Genomic DNA, 18,429 nt, shown 5'->3' with positions numbered 1-18,429 from the left:
TGGTGATCTTGTGAAATATTTTGAAATTTTTTTTCAATATTGAAAAACTAGAATAAATTATCTAAACAATGAATTCATCGAAATCGGTCGATATTTGCGGCCAGGGGAACTTACGCAAACTCTCGGGTCATATAGACCCGAACAGCCTAATTACGGATTTTTTTGAGCGAGCACTTCCGGTGGTCACAGGAAGTTGTCTGGTACTACAGATTGTGTATTTCGTGATTCCCCAGGGAAGTTTTTAAAATCAAATTTTTGCGATTTTTTCTCGAAGAGTTATGATGATTTGAATGTGCGCTTCGGGTCATATTGACCCGAACGACTTTGGAAGGTTAAAAACAATCCGGACTATAGACTTTTAAGAAGGTTGTGACTGCTAATTTGGCTGCTGACCAAAATTTGGCACAATCGAAAAATTTTGGAGGATAGCTAAGCAGACCCATGAAAAGACCCAACAAACTGTTTGCAGCGACAAGCAGTTTATAGAAAACTGACGTTCTGCGGCGAAGAAAGTGGATAAGCCTGATTCCAGGCGTCAAACGAAAGGCTTGCTATTTTGGACTAGGTCAACCGGAATCTTAACTCAGCATTTTTTCCATCTTTTATACATATGAAACTTCAAAATGAAAGATACTTTGACTTTTTTAATAAACAAATAATCGATTTACACGCAATTTTGTCTGACCATTCGTAGTTAATGGTCTTATCTGCAAATTTCAATAAAAATTTTTATCCTTGGTTTTGCTGTTTTTGACAGATTTACAAAAAAATTGACAGTCAAAATTTTCTTCTTTGAATCTACCGTTCCTGCTTTGGTACCCTTTATTGGACCTAGATCTAAAATATCAGTTAAAGGTTAGATTTAAAAAAAAACATAAAAAAACATTATTGTTTGCTAGTCAGGCTTCGGACGGATCCTGAGGCGCCACTCAAAAGAGGCAGAGCAGTATCACTCATAGAGGAGGAACTCCCTAACTCCCGGCAGTCGAAAATAACTATTTCTCGCTACTCCTGCCTCCAGAATCGCTAAGAGCGCCAGTCGCTCTTTGCTCCCTCAGAGGCTCAGCGCTCCTCCCAAAGAGGCCTCCCTGGGAGGAATCATTTTACGTGTGACGATTCAGAATTTCGTTCAAGTTAAGTACATATTTGATCAAGAAGCTCACAGCTGATGGCTGGCTGATGAGGTGGCTGTGCGGACGATGTAAGCACAAAAAAATTTAGACTATTTTTGAATCTCAACATCGTTTACATTATTACTCTAAGTTCCCTTCAATGTTTATGTACAACGTTTGTCGCAATTTAAGCTTTCAGATAATATGTATTACAAAGAAATTGGCCGGTGTTGAAAGAAGTACCGTCAACTGGGACATCATGCAACAATTTTCAACTCAAACGGCTTCTAAAAAATTAATGTCCACAGATAATCATTATGCTTGCACATCAAAAGTTTTAAGGTTGATGGGACATCAAATTAACGTAGTCAGAAAAATCATTGGTTTCCCCAGTTATTTTTAAATTTACAAAGCATGCGATTTTCACACTACCAAAAAAAGGGGTTAGTTGCAACAAACTTTGTTTTTGTTGTAAGTTTTGGTTTTGTACGAAAAAAATTTAACAAAACTTATTTTTAAGAAAAATCATCATCATAGGGGGTAAAAATTATTAAAAAATCAACTAGCTTAAATCATAAAAGTTCATTTTATCATAAATGAAATGTTGAAGTCAATAAACGCGTGATGCAAGAAAATTATGTCAAAAATGATTTCAAAGAAAAAGCATAAAGGTGCTGCATACATTTAGGGGTAAAAAAAACGAAAAATAAACAAGCTTAAATCATGAAAGTTCATGTTATGATAGATGAAATTTTGAAATTAAGAAACGCGTGATGCAAAAAAATCATGCCAAAAATGATTTTAAAGAAAAGGCATAAAGGTGCTGCATACATTTAGGGGTAAAAAAATACTAATATTCAACTAGCTTAAATAATAAAAGTTCATGTTATGATAGATAAAATTTTGAAATTAACAAACGCGTGATGCAAAACAATCATATCTTAGCATATGGAATCGAGATTTAGAAGGTGATTTGCATTTTGATGAATTATTACCCAGAGTGGTAACTGAATTATAGAAATATTTATTATAAAAACAATTTGGTGATTTTTCAAAAAAAATATTTTTACATCATTGGTATAGGAAAATAAAAACAGTACTATGTTTATAGGTGTGTCATTAAACCAATCTCTCAAACTTGATAATGTTTTTTACAGCATCGAAAAATGTAAAAAATTATACATATATAGCTCATTTTTTTAAATTTTCTATGAGAATCAAAAACTTTAAAAATCAATCTCACGATGTAAGAAACTTACACAACATTATTTTGTTATCATTAAATGATAACTTTATTACATTAAATTTAAATAAATATTGCAAAAGTGTTGTGGTACTCAAATGTAGCATCAAACCCTGCTGTTGCATGATGCCCGTTTGATGGTTATTGATGTAATAATAGCTACCCGAAAAAAATATCTCAAATTTCTTTACAAACTTGAGGCTCGTCACGCGATCCCTTCTTGTGCTGTCAGACTTAAATTTTGCATGTAAACTTCACATAAAAATCTGCTTATTTGGGCTACTTTACTTAACAAACTAATCAGCGAGAACACGTTCTAGCTCTTGCTATTTATTTTAAATCATTTCCAAAGGACACCGCGCCGGCGCAAACCAAAACAAACGAACACGGGCCAGTCAAATTCCCAGCACATAACGTTTGCCTCATCAACATTCTCCTAGGGAGCTACTCCCGTAGAGCGCTCACTACTCTTTTCAGAGCAGAGTGAGAGGCAAAAAGAACTCCTTAGGAGCATTGCATCTTCGAGGCAAATGGTCACTCTTTCTCATTTCTTCTTGCCGCTGAAAGAGTGGGAGCAGATTTTAGCTCCGTGGGTGTTTGCTTTCAAATGAATCCGAAGCCTGTTGCTAGTTTGCAGAAAATCTATCCAAAACTAATGTTAATTTTATATATCAATGGAAAGCCAATAACTTGACCAACAAAACTCACTCAAAAAATTATACGAACTCGTCCGAACTCTTAAGGTTATAACTATAACTTACTGAAAAAAGGCATTATTTTGGATATTTTCTAGTATATTTCCTTTCTTAGTTGAAATATGTATTTGAAATGTTCCACAAAATTGTGTGTTCCAACAATTTGAACAACTTTCTCGAATATACCAAGTTTGTAAATTGTATTCTAAAAAATATATTAAATAAAGACTTAAAATTACTTGTTAAAATGCTCGTTATTTTTAAAATGCTCGTAGCTTTAATGATTTTCATGCGATCTTGATGGTGTTTTCAACAAAGTTGCTTAAAATAATAAGATCTACAACTTTTGTGAAGACATTAAGTCTCTAAACTAATTGTTTCAAGAAATATTTTTTTTATCTCCCTTCCATGTGGAAAAATCCCTTTTTTCTTTCGAAAATTTGATAGATCATCAAAAAATATAAAAATGTTGCGAAGACATCAAAGGTCTACCGTTTACCGTTTGTCCGCAAATAATTTTGATCGCCTCTTAAGTGCATTTACCCCTGTGTGCGTGGTTCGCCCCACAAGCAGGAAAATTTGCAGTGAGGACGAACAAAAAAATTGGTATGTGATCGCTCAGAGAAGCTCCCTTTAACTCAGAAACGCAAATGGAATATTTGAAAAAGGCGCCTAAAAACGCTTATCTCTATTTTTAAGGTTTATTCTATGTATTGGTAGTTAAGTTTTGTCATAGTACCTACAGCATAATGAAAATTAGCTTGGCAAACCCATTTTATCCATCATGTCATGATGTCAATATTGGAGATCTCAATGAGCAATGACATAATGGAATAATCTTTCTTTACCAAACCAATCATTCATAGCGTGCTTTCATTTCGATTTTTTAAATGGGTCACAAGTCGAATACGTAATAAAAAAAACTCTATAATAGATACCAAACTGATTTTATCTTTTTTTCTCTCCCTCTCCATCCAAAGGCATCATTGTTCCGGATCTTCCAGCGTACCTTCCACGCCCTGAAAAGTGCCCACCATGTCGAGCTGCAGCGGCTGGGAGTGTTTATCATCCGACAGTTCGCCGCCCTAGCGCCGAAAAATCCCAAAATATACGCCGAGCTGCTGTTCTACAAATCGATCAAGGAATCCAATGCAATCGAAATGGGCTACGAAGACATTTACGGCAATAGTGTGTAAGTGCCCACTATTTACTTACTATATCGTTGTCGTTTGGAGGAGTTACCGCTTCAATGGAAGCTGTAATGAAATCCAAGGAACGGTCCGAGACAAACATTTGAAAATGATGTATTCCAACAGTTCCAGAATTTATATTCAATATCATACACAGTAAACGAAAATAACCGAGTTCGGTAAATTTTTTACCGAAATCCTAACATGTGTAAATCGTTAAACTGTTTGTTAGTTTTTTCGGTAAAAAATAAACGAACATCGGTAAATGAAGAATCGATTTACCGATGTTCGTTTATTTTTTACCGAACAGTTTAACGATTTACACATGTTAGGATTTCGGTAAAAAAATTACCGAACTCGGTAATTTTCGTTTACTGTGTTGTTTTAAAAATAAGTCTTTGAATTAAGATTTTATCAAGGGTTCCTGTCATTCATTCCTAATTTTTTACCCACAGAGGTACCGGAGGAGGTGCAAAAGCTGCCTGGAGTGAGGAACAAGAAGAGGAACTCAGAAGACTGTACATGGAAAATCAACAGAGTCCAGAAACCGATCAAGGTAAATACGAGCTCAATCTTTGTAAATTACTTTTAAGCTGCAGATTACTACTTTTGGTAGGATCCAATTTTCCAGAAATCTTGTTCATTTTCCTCACCAAAATATCACTAAAGCGAGCTTCCAGGGGATCATTTTGTCTATGGAAGCAACAAGAAAAATGCACTAGAGCAGAAAATCTCGAATTGAATAAAACTTTTCCCACCACGTAAATGTCGGTTCTTGTGCCGAAACACGATTAAGGCGGATGTAGTTTTCCCCCGCAACCCGCACATTTAATCTCCACCGTCCGCCGGAATAGTTGTCTGACTCCGACGGTCCCTTAGATTTTTGTGCACGAAAATGTGTATGTGGGTATGTGCTTCCTTCTATTCGTTTTCGTCAGCAGAAACTTGTTCCATCCTCCACACCGCCCAGAGAGAGTGGTGACAGTGATAGATGTTCATCCGGTTGGTTCTTCTAACTCGGAACGGCGCTTTCTTCCATCTGTAGAGCTCGCATTGAAGCCGGTTGCGTAGTTTCATTGTATCCAGAAATTATCAAAAGTGCCCGTTATAGTTTCGAATGGAAAGCGCATTTTTCTGACTTCCATTTTGCCTTCCCCCATGCAGTTGGGTGCAGTTGAAGGAGTACGCGGAATTATTTTACTTGATTTTTCTATATACAATTACAACTTACTCTATGAAGGCAAAAAAAAACCCAAGAATGAAGACTCATGTTCCTTTTGTTCATTCTATACGAAGGTAATCGAAGTAAAAAAAAATGGAGTCACTAACAATAAATTAACGTAGGGATGGGCACCTTATTCCTAAAACTGACGAAAACAGCTATTGAAGTAAATTTTCAAGAGAAATATAAATGCAATTGATGAAACTTATTTACTTACTAACTTACTTACTTACTTGAGCTAAAATTTGAAATGAAGTGAAGTTGTCAATAATTCTACAGCCGAATCAGTGGCACGTTCCCATCCAAATTACGTTCAATAAAATTCCTCAATTGCTCCCAGTCAGCTTTTTGAAAGTTAAATGTTGATTGTCAAGGGTTTTCAATGGGACCTAGGGATAAAGAAAAAGTTACTGGAAGGCGGTCTGTATCGAGGTCCGCATAAGTAACTTATTGACTACAATGCTCGCCTTTTAAATCCGTTAGAACCAAATCAATTGTAGAGGGATTTCTAATTTAAGAGAAACAAATATGCTCATTAGGATATTCAGAAGTATAATCTCCTGCAGGGCAGTCATTAAATAAAATATTCCCATTAGAAATTTATGAAATATTATTCTAAGATCGATGTATTGCATTAGAGTCACCAATGACTAAGAATTTAGCTTTATTTCTGATGTGTTTTTGAAAATACTCTTTCAAATGTTTTTTCTGTTATCCGCAACATAGGAAAGGCAAGTATGCGCCAACAATTATAATTTTCCCCATAAATGTTTCTAAACTATTACAAATGTTTCTAAGACTTTTGTATTGATAGAAGGAAGATATCTAAATTTGAGACGACTATTGATGACAATAGCTACACCCCCACCTTGTCGATCAAGTCGACCATTTCGCAAAATTTTAAAGAAAGCATTGTCCGGCTTTAAAAAAGTTTCAGTGATGGCAGCAATATATATGTTAAGAGTTTTCAAAAATAGAAAAAAAATTATCTTGGTTTGCCAGCAAAGATTTAGTGTTTCAATTCATAATACATAAAAAATCATTTGGATCTATGAGGGAATCATAAATTCATAGTAATTTTGTTAGCAAAATTAAAACAAATTTTTGAAAGCTTCAAACATAAATTGAGCTTTCAACATAAGTTGCATCATTTCCATAGAATTTTGATGCAAAAATTTAAATTTTTCCACGGAAAAGTCACTTAAATTAACAAAATTGTTGAGATAGAAATATGAAGCAGAAGCGAAGTTATTTGAATTGCTGGGACTTTCCCAAGCCTTCGCATTTACGTTTAGAATTTCCAGAAGAAGTCATTCCTGAGCTAACAATATCGATTTTAGATGTCAGAGAGAAAATTTTAATGCTCGATGAATCCAAAGGTAGTGGTCCCGATGGCTTACCGAACTCGGTCCTTAGAAAGTGTGTAAACGGACTCGAAGCACCCTTACACCGCCTGTTCTCAGACTCACTTCACGAAGAAATTTTTTCGAAGTTTTGGAAGATTTCGCACATCGTACCGATACATAAAAGTTCTTCTAAGCTTTTAGTTGAAAATTATCGTGGAGTGGCAATACTGTCTGCCATACCAAAGCTTTTTGAGAGCATCGTTTACGACCAAATGTACCCTTGGCTAGAGAGGAAAATGTCGGACGTTCAACATGGTTTTCTGAGACGGCGGTCGACCGTGACAAATCTTGGCGAATTTGTATCGCGAACTTCACAGTGGATGATGCGAGGACTTCAAGTCGATAATATATACACGGACATGTCGAAAGCATTTGATGTGGTCGAAATCAATGCTCTTCTTTTCGTACTTGGCAAGAATGGAATTGCTGGTAACTGCCTTAAATGGATACACCTTATTGAAAGAGTTCAGTACGTGAGGCTGGGAAATGTCAGATCTGGTGCATTCTCGGTTAACAGTGGCGTACCACAAGGGAGTCACTTGGGACCTCTTCTTTTCATCACTGTTATGAACGAGTTTCCCGAAGTTCTGCACGACGTGTTCGTGCTGATATACGCTGATGATTTGAAAATATTTCTTCGTGTTCGTGACCAGAAAGATTGTTCGATTCTGCAAAACGCATTGTACCGATTTTCAGAATGTTGCAGAAACTATGGATTGAAAATTAACGCATCGAAATGTAGCGTTATTTCATTTTCTCGGAAAACATCGAACATAATCTATGAGTATAGCCTCGAAAACAGCTTGATCATTACTAGGAAAACGTCGGTAAAAGATCTTGGAGTGGAGATAGATAGAGAACTGAATTTCTCTAAGCACATAGAGCAAGTGGTAGCCAAAGCAAATTCAATGTTTGGAATGATCAGCAGAATTTGTAATGAATTGAACAACCCGTATACTATCGTTTCAATTTATGTCGGGTTAGTGCGGACTTCAATTGAGTATGGCAGCATTGTTTGGCAACCGTACTACAACAACAATAGACTGGAGAGAGTCCAAAAGAAGTTTCTCAAATACGCGCTAAGAAACCTTGGATGGCAAAAGGAAATGCCGGTTTATCGAGCCCTGTGCATGCTGGTCGGACTGGATTCGCTTGAGAAGCGCAGGAAGTTGATTGACGCGTTGTTTTTTAAGGAAGTGGAAGGTATTATTCGCCGTACTTGTTCTCACAGATATCTCCCAACGAAGGACGCAATTGTTTGCGCAGCATAAGGCCGTTCCAGCTATCAAACAGGATCCAAAATTACGCAAGAAACGAGCCAATGTACAGGATGATGGCGCTTTACAACGCATATGTAGAAGAAATTAACTTGAATATGTCCAGAAACCAAATTAAAGCTAGTATTAAAAAGTGTTTTACTACAAATTAAAGTGTGGTCGATGTATTTTAAGTTCAGACTCAGATAAAAGGCTTAGCCTAGGATCATTTATAAATAAATTCTAAATTCTAAATTGGTTTTTTTCCCATGAGTTATTCCCGAAGCTGGGAACCCATTTTTAACCACCTCTGAGAACGTTAAAAAACGAATCTGTAGCACTGAATCAGGCCAGGTAACAGGTATCGGCCTGACGTGGGTTCTTCTTTCAATAGGAAGAAGAAGAAATTTTCTGACAACTTTGCTAGATTTTCTCTTGCAACTAGACCTAGATTTTTCCTAGAAGCAAAAATTTCTGCCCTAACGGGTCAGTCGATGGAATTGGATGAATGATTACCTGCGCTATACACACACTTGAAGAATTCAGATTGTGGTTTATCACCGTCAAAAAAGCATTTCGTGTTTTCATGATCGAATGAACCGCAAAGCTTGCATCTAGCATTCATTCTCCTTTTTTGTGCCGTGTCAAAAAGCTTGACAATGACGACATTGTTTAATATTTTGAAGAAAATTTTGAGAATTGCAGATTTTTTAAATGGTTCAAATTTGACTCAACAATGAAACATAAGCCTTTTCAAGAATTTGCAAATTATTAACCTGATCTTTTTTAAAATGGATCAAATAAAGCTCAGGAGCAAAACCAACACTACTGGTATTATTCGTGTTGTGCCTTTTCCTCATTTGAATTACTTGAATTAATTTTGCTTTTTAATATTCAAATAATTTAAAATGTTTTGAAAATTCTCAAAAGATTCCGCCAATATACGAGCAGTTCCCCTTCAACCGATCTGAAAAAAAAATCGTCACATTCTTGACGGAAGTGACGATTTCTTTACGGAAGGCATTGATTCAGGAATCGTGACCGCAATTGGTGGAACCTTTTCATTTTTAAGAGTATACGAAGAAGAAGGTTTCTTATTATTCTTATCAAAATTCAATCGAGCTCTGACAGAGGATGGCTGTATGATCTGCAAACATAGATATTATGCCACCACCCGGAAGGGGAGGAACGTCTGAGGTGTAGATATTAATCAGGATAGGTCCTAGGAGGCTTCCTTGTGGAACCTCAGCATCTACGATGAATGTTTCAGATTGAGAGCCGCTCAAGAAGACCTGAAACTTTTTATCCGCTAGATAGTTTTTAATTATTTTCACGATGTAAATGGGGAAGTTGGATCGGTGCAGCTTATATACAAGACCATCATGCCAAACATTATCGAACGCCTTTTTGATATCCAGAAAGGCCATGGCAGTTGATTTTGATATGGACTTGTTCCGCCTTAAGATGTTAGTAACCCTAAGCAATTGATGGATTGGACCTCTTCTAAATCCGAATTGTTCTGGGAGAAATATGTTATTCTGGTTTCAGAACTCAAGTATTCGGTTAAGAATCAGCTTTCCAAATAACTTCGAGATGGAGGACAGTAAACTGATGGGTCGATAGCTTTTAGCGCTTGTGGGGTCCGGGCTTATGGATTGGTATAATTTTTGCTAGCTTCCATCGAGATGGGAAATAACCAAGCTCAAGGCATTTTTTGAAGACCATACTTAGGTGAGTAAAAAATGTCGTACTCAAGTTTTTCAACTCCAGGTTAAAAACCCCATCAAAACCAGGGGCTAACTTTGATTGAAGCTATCACCACACCAACGCACTGTTGAAATTGGACCCAATCAGTACGATGATAATTCCGGCGCTGGATTTAATGTCGGTTCACGAGGGAGCCCATTCTCGCCACCACTGGGTAGTGGTCAGAGCTTAGATCTTAAATGGTCATAGGGTTGGAAATGTTCCTCATGTTGGTGATGAAGATGTCGATGGTTGAGTGGATCCCGGAGCGACTCAATTGGGTTGGAGAATCAGGACTCAGGATTATGTTATTACCTTCCTCAAGAACTTGTTGGACGATGGTTCCGTTACTATTCCGCCGAGTATTGCCCCAGGATTGGTGCTTTGCGTTAAGGTCACCAGCAATAATGTTTTGCCCACGTCGTCGAGTTAGTTTCATGATGTCTTGGCGAAATGCTGTAGCCGATCCGTCGTGAATGGTTGATTGCTTGGGGCAATAAGCTGCAATGATGGTGATTGGACCGACCGCAGTTTAAATATCAACTCCTATCGCTTCGATGATTCCAAGCCCAAAGCTGGGCAACAGCCGACAGTTAATGTTGCACCGCAAAATGATGGCAACACCTCCGCCCCCCGATTGGTTGCAATCCATCCTGACAATGCGGAAACCAGGGATGTAGAGATTCACATCAGGTTTGGGGTGAGTTTCCGTGATGGTAGCGATGTCTATTTTTTGGTTTTTCAAGGAAATCGGTGAGCTCTACAGTTTTGTTCTTGATTGAACAAGCATTCCAATTGAGGATGTTGACGCTTTCTTCAGGGCCCATATTGACTCATAAAGTTCAGCAACACTCTAGTTGCGGCTTGGATTTGCTGTTCCTTAGATCGGCATTGGCTGAGTCTATTGTACATTGCTTGGACAAATTCCATCATCTGGTCTGGAGAAAAAAGGGTGTCATCAGCAGAGGAAATGGTCGAGGAGCCTGGGTTTCCCCAGGTTGACGGGGGAACGTGATGCGCTGATGGTTCTGCGGCAGCGTTTGGTAATTCGATGTTGTGCGGAGAAGGTTGATTGTAGGTTTTTTCTAGGTTGGTTCGATGTTTCATGCGCACCGGCACATCTGCCGCAGCGGGGATTCATGTGGCAGTTCCTCGTCCCGTGACCGAAGGAAAGGCATTTTATACATTGCGTGACGTCGCGTTTCTTAGGGTGGTAAGACTCCCACTCAACAATAATGTTGAAAAGAGCTCGCACTTTGCGGAGGTCGCTCATTCTAATGGAACCTTTCTCAAGATGGGCCAGATACAGCAGGTCTCGATGATTTCCTGTTTCAGCACGTTTCATGGGGAACACTTTAATCGGCTTTAGGTTTAGGTGTTTCAGCTCCATCACGATGTCTTCCGGTTTAATTTCTGGCAGTCCTCGAATAACGACCTTCAATGGCTTGTTTCCCGGGGAGTCATGGGTAAAGTACTCGAGCTGCTTGGTTTTGAGATACTGTCGGGTTTTATTAAAGTCGTCTTCGGTGGAACAAACTATTTTGGTACCCACGCTGCAAAGCTTGAATAAGGGATGGATATGAGAAGCTGCGAGCTCGTTCCGGAGGCAGGCGATTTCTTTATTAGTTGTGAATAGCGGCGGTACTTTCGCCTTTTTAAGAATCGGGAGCGGCTTGTACCGGAAGAGAGGCAAAACTGCTTCTGGCCAACAGTCTGGCATTGTGGTCCGATGGGCAGGAATCTTCTTCACTTGGGGGTAGTTTTGAAGCGCTGGCTTGAGAGCTACTTTCAGCTGGGCGGCGGCTTGAGGCAGGTGCTTTTTTGTTGCGCGTCATTTCAGCAGCAACTGGTGGCGACGGGTTGAAAGCGAAATTTTGCAGCTTAGTTTTAATACTAGCCAAATCTAGAAGGTGGCCAAGCGACGGAGAAACACTACTAGGACCCGAAATCGCGGTACGTACTTTCGAGCTTTACTATTGGAAAAACGCGGGAAAGAAAATAGTCCGAAAGAAAACTGCAAACTTTTCGCAGCGGGAAAACACGTCTGTTCTGCTCGAGAGGTAAACAGCGAATGGTTTATTTAACTAATATCGATACCTTTTATACTAAACCATTTCCATGGTTACATTATAGTGTGCGGAGGAACACTACTGGGAATTGTACACTGGTCAGTTTCGCGGTCGTTAAACGAGCGGCTTCAGCGCCACCTCTTTAAGTCGAGGACCACTCGTCGAGTCCAAATTGCCCGGCGAGAACTTTGACCTCAGGGCAGGTCGTTCCTAAAAGGATCCAAGAATGGATACGAAAGATCAGGTTTTATACAATTAGCCTGAGTAGGAACTACTCGTATCGGCTTCCTTTCCCAATTGAGAGAAAGCTTATGGATACAGCGTTCTATCCCCTTAGAAACACTCGCTTGTGCTTCTCATCACTGGCTTAAAAAGACCAAATCACCCTAGCTTAACACGTGATACGAAGCAGAAGCGAGCAGACTGATTTCCCGGGCAGTCCTCCCAGAGTAAAAGAAAAGCTAATCGGGGAAGAACACGTGAACCACCTTTTAACCCAAGAGCTCAATATTCGGGGAAGCACAAAATAACAAACTAGAACATTTTGTTGGAAGAAAACATAATATTAACTTTGTATTTAACGTTCATTAAGCATATATTCGGAGAAACTATTATACTATTTTCTGCATGCTAATTTTGGTTTATTTTTCTTATCCTAGGATTACATAAATTTGATTTATAATTGTTTCTTCCCTAACTTCCCCTATTCGTGTGCGGTTTACATGTTCTGAAGACTTTTCGGCGAGTTTTCAGAAGAGGAACCCTTCAATGGTTGGCGGTTCCGAAATAAACTGTGTGTGTTTTTATGTTAGAATTACATGAGGAGTTTGCTGAGTGTAAATCTATTTATATATGCGCATATTTTTATCACTCACTCATGCGGTACCGATTTAGATTCCGGCCGATAAAGTAGGCTTGCTTACGATAGTAAGACGGTGTTACTTTGAGACCGTGGGTCAAACGACGAGTTGATGATGTGGTTCAGGGACAGCAAGTATAAGTCTTGAACGGCCGGAATAATTATTCTGGAGGTTGGGAAAAATCATATTGTGCAATCAGCACTTCCTATTCCTGGAAAAATTCCCAAAGGGGTACATACCTTCGGTGGAGTGATTACCGAACACGTGGTTACTCGACACGGTATCTGGTCCAACGCTTACTGTGGGCGGCGCTTCAAGAAGAATGTTGATGGCTTGATGCAGATAGATTGGGTCATCTAAATGACGGTTGACGACCTCGTCCGACTCTCAGTGGCCGGTGTCCGAATCCTCACCGTGGTGTTGTACCGGAACTGCTGAGCTGTAGCGGTGTTAGCAATCGTTAGATGTGCGACGGGTTTCAGGCTGTATATAATTGCCAGATTACGGCAAACAATTAATAAATCACACACAGAACACACATTTTAGGCAAATGGGTTTTACCTTTTATTTTTGGTAGCTACGCACACGAATATTATAGGACCGCACACAAATTCTAGCTGGCTAACTGAATGGACTTAATTAATTTCCTGGGAAGGAACATGGGACATTAAAACAATCAAATCAAAAGGCACTTAACGTGTTCTTACGGTACAAAGACGCGGAACAAGAACAATCTCGCTTCTGATTTTTACCACGGTTAAATTCGGAATAACCCAGTGGATTCAAGGGATTCCTCAGATTCGCACAAGGGCCATCAGTGGTTTCAAAGGGGAGTCGAAGATTTCCTGAAGGAAGTCGTTGACCTTTGGACACAATAACCAATGGGCTTCCATCCAATTGAAAGTAGGGCTTCTTTTTCCCTCCTACTCAGTCTAATCGTTCCATCTCATAACGATCCACCCTTGGAATCCCGATTCCTTAAAATAATGGGGTCAACTCGAGAGATGACGCTGAGCGCGCAACTTCTCATTGAGACAATTCCTGTAGAGCGCAAGCTTCCTCCACTTCCTTTTAAACACGTGCATTATCAAATGCATTACATAAATAAAGGCGCTTCTAAGCTGTAAGTTCTAAGTATGAGTCTACATATTATAGCATGCAATTGACTACAGTAATGAACGAATTTATTGAAGTAACGAAACTTTATATGATAATAATATTTACACAAAAACGAAAATGTAACCCTGTTACAACATATAACACTTGTTTACTGATTATGTGTATGTTGTTTTTTGTTGGATTTCGGTCAGATCGCAATGGATTCGGCCCAACAACCTTTTTTGGCACCTGTCGGACGACCACCGCTTTTCCTGGCTTGTCGACCTCCACCTGGCTTCCCGGTCCGACGACCTTCCAGATAGCTCCTGTCCCTACAACCTTCCACGGTTCCCGACTCGTTGACTTTCCTTGGCTTCGGCTCGTTGTCCTTCCATCGGCTTCCTGGCTGGATGACTATCCACTCTTGATCCCGCTTCTTCTCCTTTCCACTAGTGCTGGGCCTATAACCTGTTGATGCAGCACATGGGCAGTTTACTTATTACTTGTTCTGGTTGGTGGTAGAACTAGGAATACTTTATTTAAATAATATCGCTACCTTATATACTAAACCATATCCATGGTTACATATAATACTTGTTTACTAAATATGTGTATGTTGTTATTTGTCCCATCGATTGCTTCGATTGGACAAATCTCAACAATTTGCCGTTTGTTTTCCTTCCAATTCGACTCTCTAGATCTCTCTCAAAAATAAGTATTGTGGTGTGACAGTGAATGTGAGAAATTGAGCATTTATGGACCATTAGCATGTCTCACTGTGGGGCTTGCACAAAACAGACGTATGCCCCTTTCACTCCTGGATTTTCCAAACGAAAGACGACGTCGTATCGACATCAGACTTTCTCTTCTCGCCGTTGGACACGTGCAACTCTTAGTCGTATCTCGTCAAGGACGAGGTGATGGTGCTTAGTTTTTTGCGGAAATCAAGAAGGCTCCTTCCTGACTATCGGAGTGCGTTGAACTCGCCTTTTGTGCTCCAAGCTGTTTAGTTGACTGTAGAATTGCTTTTTCTCCTGCAAATCGGCAACGTTAATTGAATCATCATAAGGTTTCTAACCCATGTTCTGAATCTGTTTATTCTTTCGTTAACATTACATTGGATCATTATATAGCAAAAAACTTCAATAGTTTGAATTATAACACGTTTCTATTTTTTCTTCCTCTTTGTAGACGTTATCGATTGGATCCTGGATAATCTCATTGACAAAAGTCGAACCCGCCGTGCTGTCATCAAAAAGCTCAAAGAGTTAGGGTTGATTTTCAAAGCTCCGACCAAGAAAAGCAACGCCGCTGCTGTTAACAAAAATCTTTGGACCCAGGAGCAAGACGACAAACTACGGCAACTATACGATGAACATCGGCTAGATGCTAACGTCCTTGCCATCATCACGGGCGAATTCGACGGGGAGCGTTCGAAACAGTCGATCGTGAACCGAATGATTTCGATCGGACTGATTGCGGATAAATCGGAAGTTAAAGCACCTCGCAAATCGCGCTCGAAGAAATCCAATATGGAAGGTGGCGAAGAATCGATGTCAGGATCGGATAGCGACAGTGATAGCGATACGATTGCCAAAAGACCTTCGAAACCTAAAACGAAACCGGGTGTGACCAAAAAACGACCCACAACTAAATCGTCGCTGAATCACAAACGTATTCGTAGCCTGATGACCGAAGTGGAGGAATCGATGAAGGAGGCCGTCGAGTGGATCATGGAATCGTTCAGCGAAGCCTGCGAAGATTACGAGGAAGCGTCGGAAGATCCGGATGACGGAGTGCCGCTGGTTCCTATCATGCAATCGCAACGAGATGCCCTACAGAGTGGACAGTTTTGCGAATTGTTGAAGGAGCTGGGTGTGGCGGCACCGATTGATAATGTAAGTTCAGAAATCCACAATTTTTTGGTTAGCTGACCCGGTAAACTTCGTTTTACCTTTAAATAAATAAATCGTAATAAATTCTTATTTCATCTACACGTTCTTTATTTCATCGTGCTCGTGAATGGAATAATCGATAAAAACAAATCTACTTCATATCGACCGACCATTTATGCGTGATGGTGTTACAAAGAAAACGCCGGCATTTTTATATAAACTGATATACATAAGATAGAATCCGTGTAAGCGCACCTCAATCTCGAAGACTTCAAGAATGTAGAAAAAGTAAAATGACTATACATATCTGTAAAATCTTTACTATCAAACAATTAGTTATAAGAACTTTCCGATGTGTAATAAAACGCGCTTTTAAGATTGACTCCGTTATTACTCACGGCTTCGATGAGGCTGATCGTCTATTTTATTTTTTTCTCGTGTGCAGTTTCCGATCGCAATCAATGCGATGTTATCAGCAGACAATCATACAGTGTCTCTCACAATAAGAGACACCTTAAGGATAATACAATATCTAGATATAACTCTTGAATAAGTGTCCTCACTCTCAGCTACAGATTTCTATAGAGATTATTAGATTATTCAAAACAAACCATCATTCTACTCGAACAACTTAAATCTCATCGAACATCATTTTCATTTTGTAGAGAAAACGATCTTAATTTGTCAAAGTAATGAAACAAGGTGAAGCGCAAAAGCAATCACACCAATTTGCAATTAAACTTCTAATTATAATTCCTTCGAGTCACTTCCGTTCTACATTCTCGCAGCGATGGGTTCCATTTTCATTAAAGAGTAATCGTTTTGATCCAATCTGTCAACCGTTTTCCTCTCTTGCAGGAAGCTTACTGGCGCATACCTGTTTCCATGAAGCCGGAAGATCTTCAATTGCGTGTGAAAATACTGAATGGCGACTATCAGGAGGAAGCGGACATGCCCGAGCGACCACAGGAAGACGCAGACGATGGCTCGCAGCCATTGGCGCTAGAAAATGTGTCCTACCCGGCAGCGGAAGACGATGATGTATCTGAGGATATGTTCAGTGCCTGGCGGGCGAAATCAAACGTGCTGTACAGCAAAAGCGATGACGAGAGTGAGGTTCGCCAGCCATTGAAGCAGAAAGCCGCCGGCAAAAAAGAGCGCAAAAAATCCTCCGCCAACAACAACAAGCCATCCGCCAATGGCGGGAAAACAAAATCGAAAACCAAAAGAAACAAACTAAACCTGGACGATTTGGTGGCGCGAAGCGATGAAGACAGAGAGGAGGAAACGGCATTGGATAGCGACGAGAAGGAAAATCTCGAAGATTTCCCCAGCCACCGTTCACTGATCGTTTCGTCTGACGAGGAAGACAATGATGATGGTGCATTTTCGGCTCTTTCGACTGCTACTAATATGACAAAAACAAACGATAAGAAGGCGAAAACGTCAAAACCAAAGCTTATATTAGCTGACTCAGATTCGGAACCGGGATCCGATAGCGAAAATGTAAGGCTGGTCGTGTCGGATGATGAGGACGAAGAGCGGATCTACGATGGGGGCGTAGGGGAATCGAGTACGACGACAACAAAGCGAAATCGATCGCTGGATGATACCGATCAATCCGATGACGATGCCGTAACTCAGAAGAAAGCTAAAAAGGTCCACCGTCGAGCTGTAATTAGCGATGATGACGACTAAGACTAAGATTTTTTTTCCATTCGATAACATATCCTTTGCCAAAGGATGTTTTATTTATAATCTAATAACATTTTTCAGTTAATTAATACATTTGTCGTGAATAAAAACGACGGTCTTCTTTTAAAGTCGTCTTGGTATTAATCCGAAAAATAACCCACTTTTCGAACAACTTGTTACCATTCATAAAATTGTTACAATTAAACTTTTGATTCTTGGGCCTGTTTGGATGAAAAACTGTATAAATATTGTAAGTATAAATGAAGATGTGGTGTCTTGTCCTGATTTTAATAACCATCGGCCTGGTGTCAATTAGGACTCTAGTGTTTGTTTATTCGGATATTTTTTAAAAAATTGTCTTTATTTATTGTTAAGTATGTCTGGACACTTTCAGGATGAAACTAGTTATGTACTGAAAACTATAAGTGTTACTTTCGATCCGGAGCAAGCGTCTCCACTTGCTGCTAGCCAAGGTTTTTCGTCAACTGTGCGAGTTTCGGCGGCTTGACTACGCCGCCACGAGCTTCTGGGCCGGCCTCTTCTTTGATGCCCATCTGGAGGCGCATCTCTGCAAATCTCGTTTCAATCTCTTCCCAGCGTGTGCTCAATCCATCTCCACTTACGTTCCCGAATCTCGATTTCTAGCGCCTTTTGATGACACCTGCGATAAAGTCGTCATCGCATATGTGTTTGTTTGGTGTTTTGGAGATGATGTTTCGGAGACTTGCAATCGTAAATTGGGCTTTTCTGATCCGGATTTCGATGTCTTTCTTGGTACTACCAAGAAACTGCCAAGATACTGGAAGCACCCCACTTTCTCAACCTGTTCCCTAGCCACTGCGATATTGGAACGATTTTCTGTGTTGATTTCAATCGACTTGGTCTTTTCAACATTTACTTTGAGACTTGCTGCCTTGGAGCTTTTGGTGAGGTCACCGAGTT

At 39.7% G+C, this 18,429-nt stretch overlaps 1 protein-coding gene across 1 annotated transcript in view; it reads left to right on the top strand.

Moving 5' to 3' along the window:
- The window catches only part of LOC129753099 (protein timeless homolog), a 225,096-nt gene extending 207,567 nt beyond the window's left edge, over nucleotides 1-17,529 (top strand). The window contains exons 12-15 of the mRNA XM_055748904.1: nucleotides 4,031-4,242; nucleotides 4,696-4,796; nucleotides 15,089-15,795; nucleotides 16,651-17,529. Of these exons, the coding sequence (XP_055604879.1) occupies nucleotides 4,031-4,242; nucleotides 4,696-4,796; nucleotides 15,089-15,795; nucleotides 16,651-17,490 (1,860 nt within the window). The 3' untranslated portion in view covers nucleotides 17,491-17,529. The remainder of the gene's footprint in view (nucleotides 1-4,030; nucleotides 4,243-4,695; nucleotides 4,797-15,088; nucleotides 15,796-16,650) is intronic.
- Nucleotides 17,530-18,429: the final 900 nt, after the last annotated feature.

The sequence above is a fragment of the Uranotaenia lowii genome, chromosome 1, assembly GCF_029784155.1.
Source record: "Uranotaenia lowii strain MFRU-FL chromosome 1, ASM2978415v1, whole genome shotgun sequence".
NCBI classification, from domain to species: Eukaryota; Metazoa; Arthropoda; class Insecta; order Diptera; family Culicidae; genus Uranotaenia; species Uranotaenia lowii.
The sequence above is the reverse complement of the archived record's forward strand: the minus strand, read 5'-3'. Positions and strand labels throughout refer to the sequence as shown.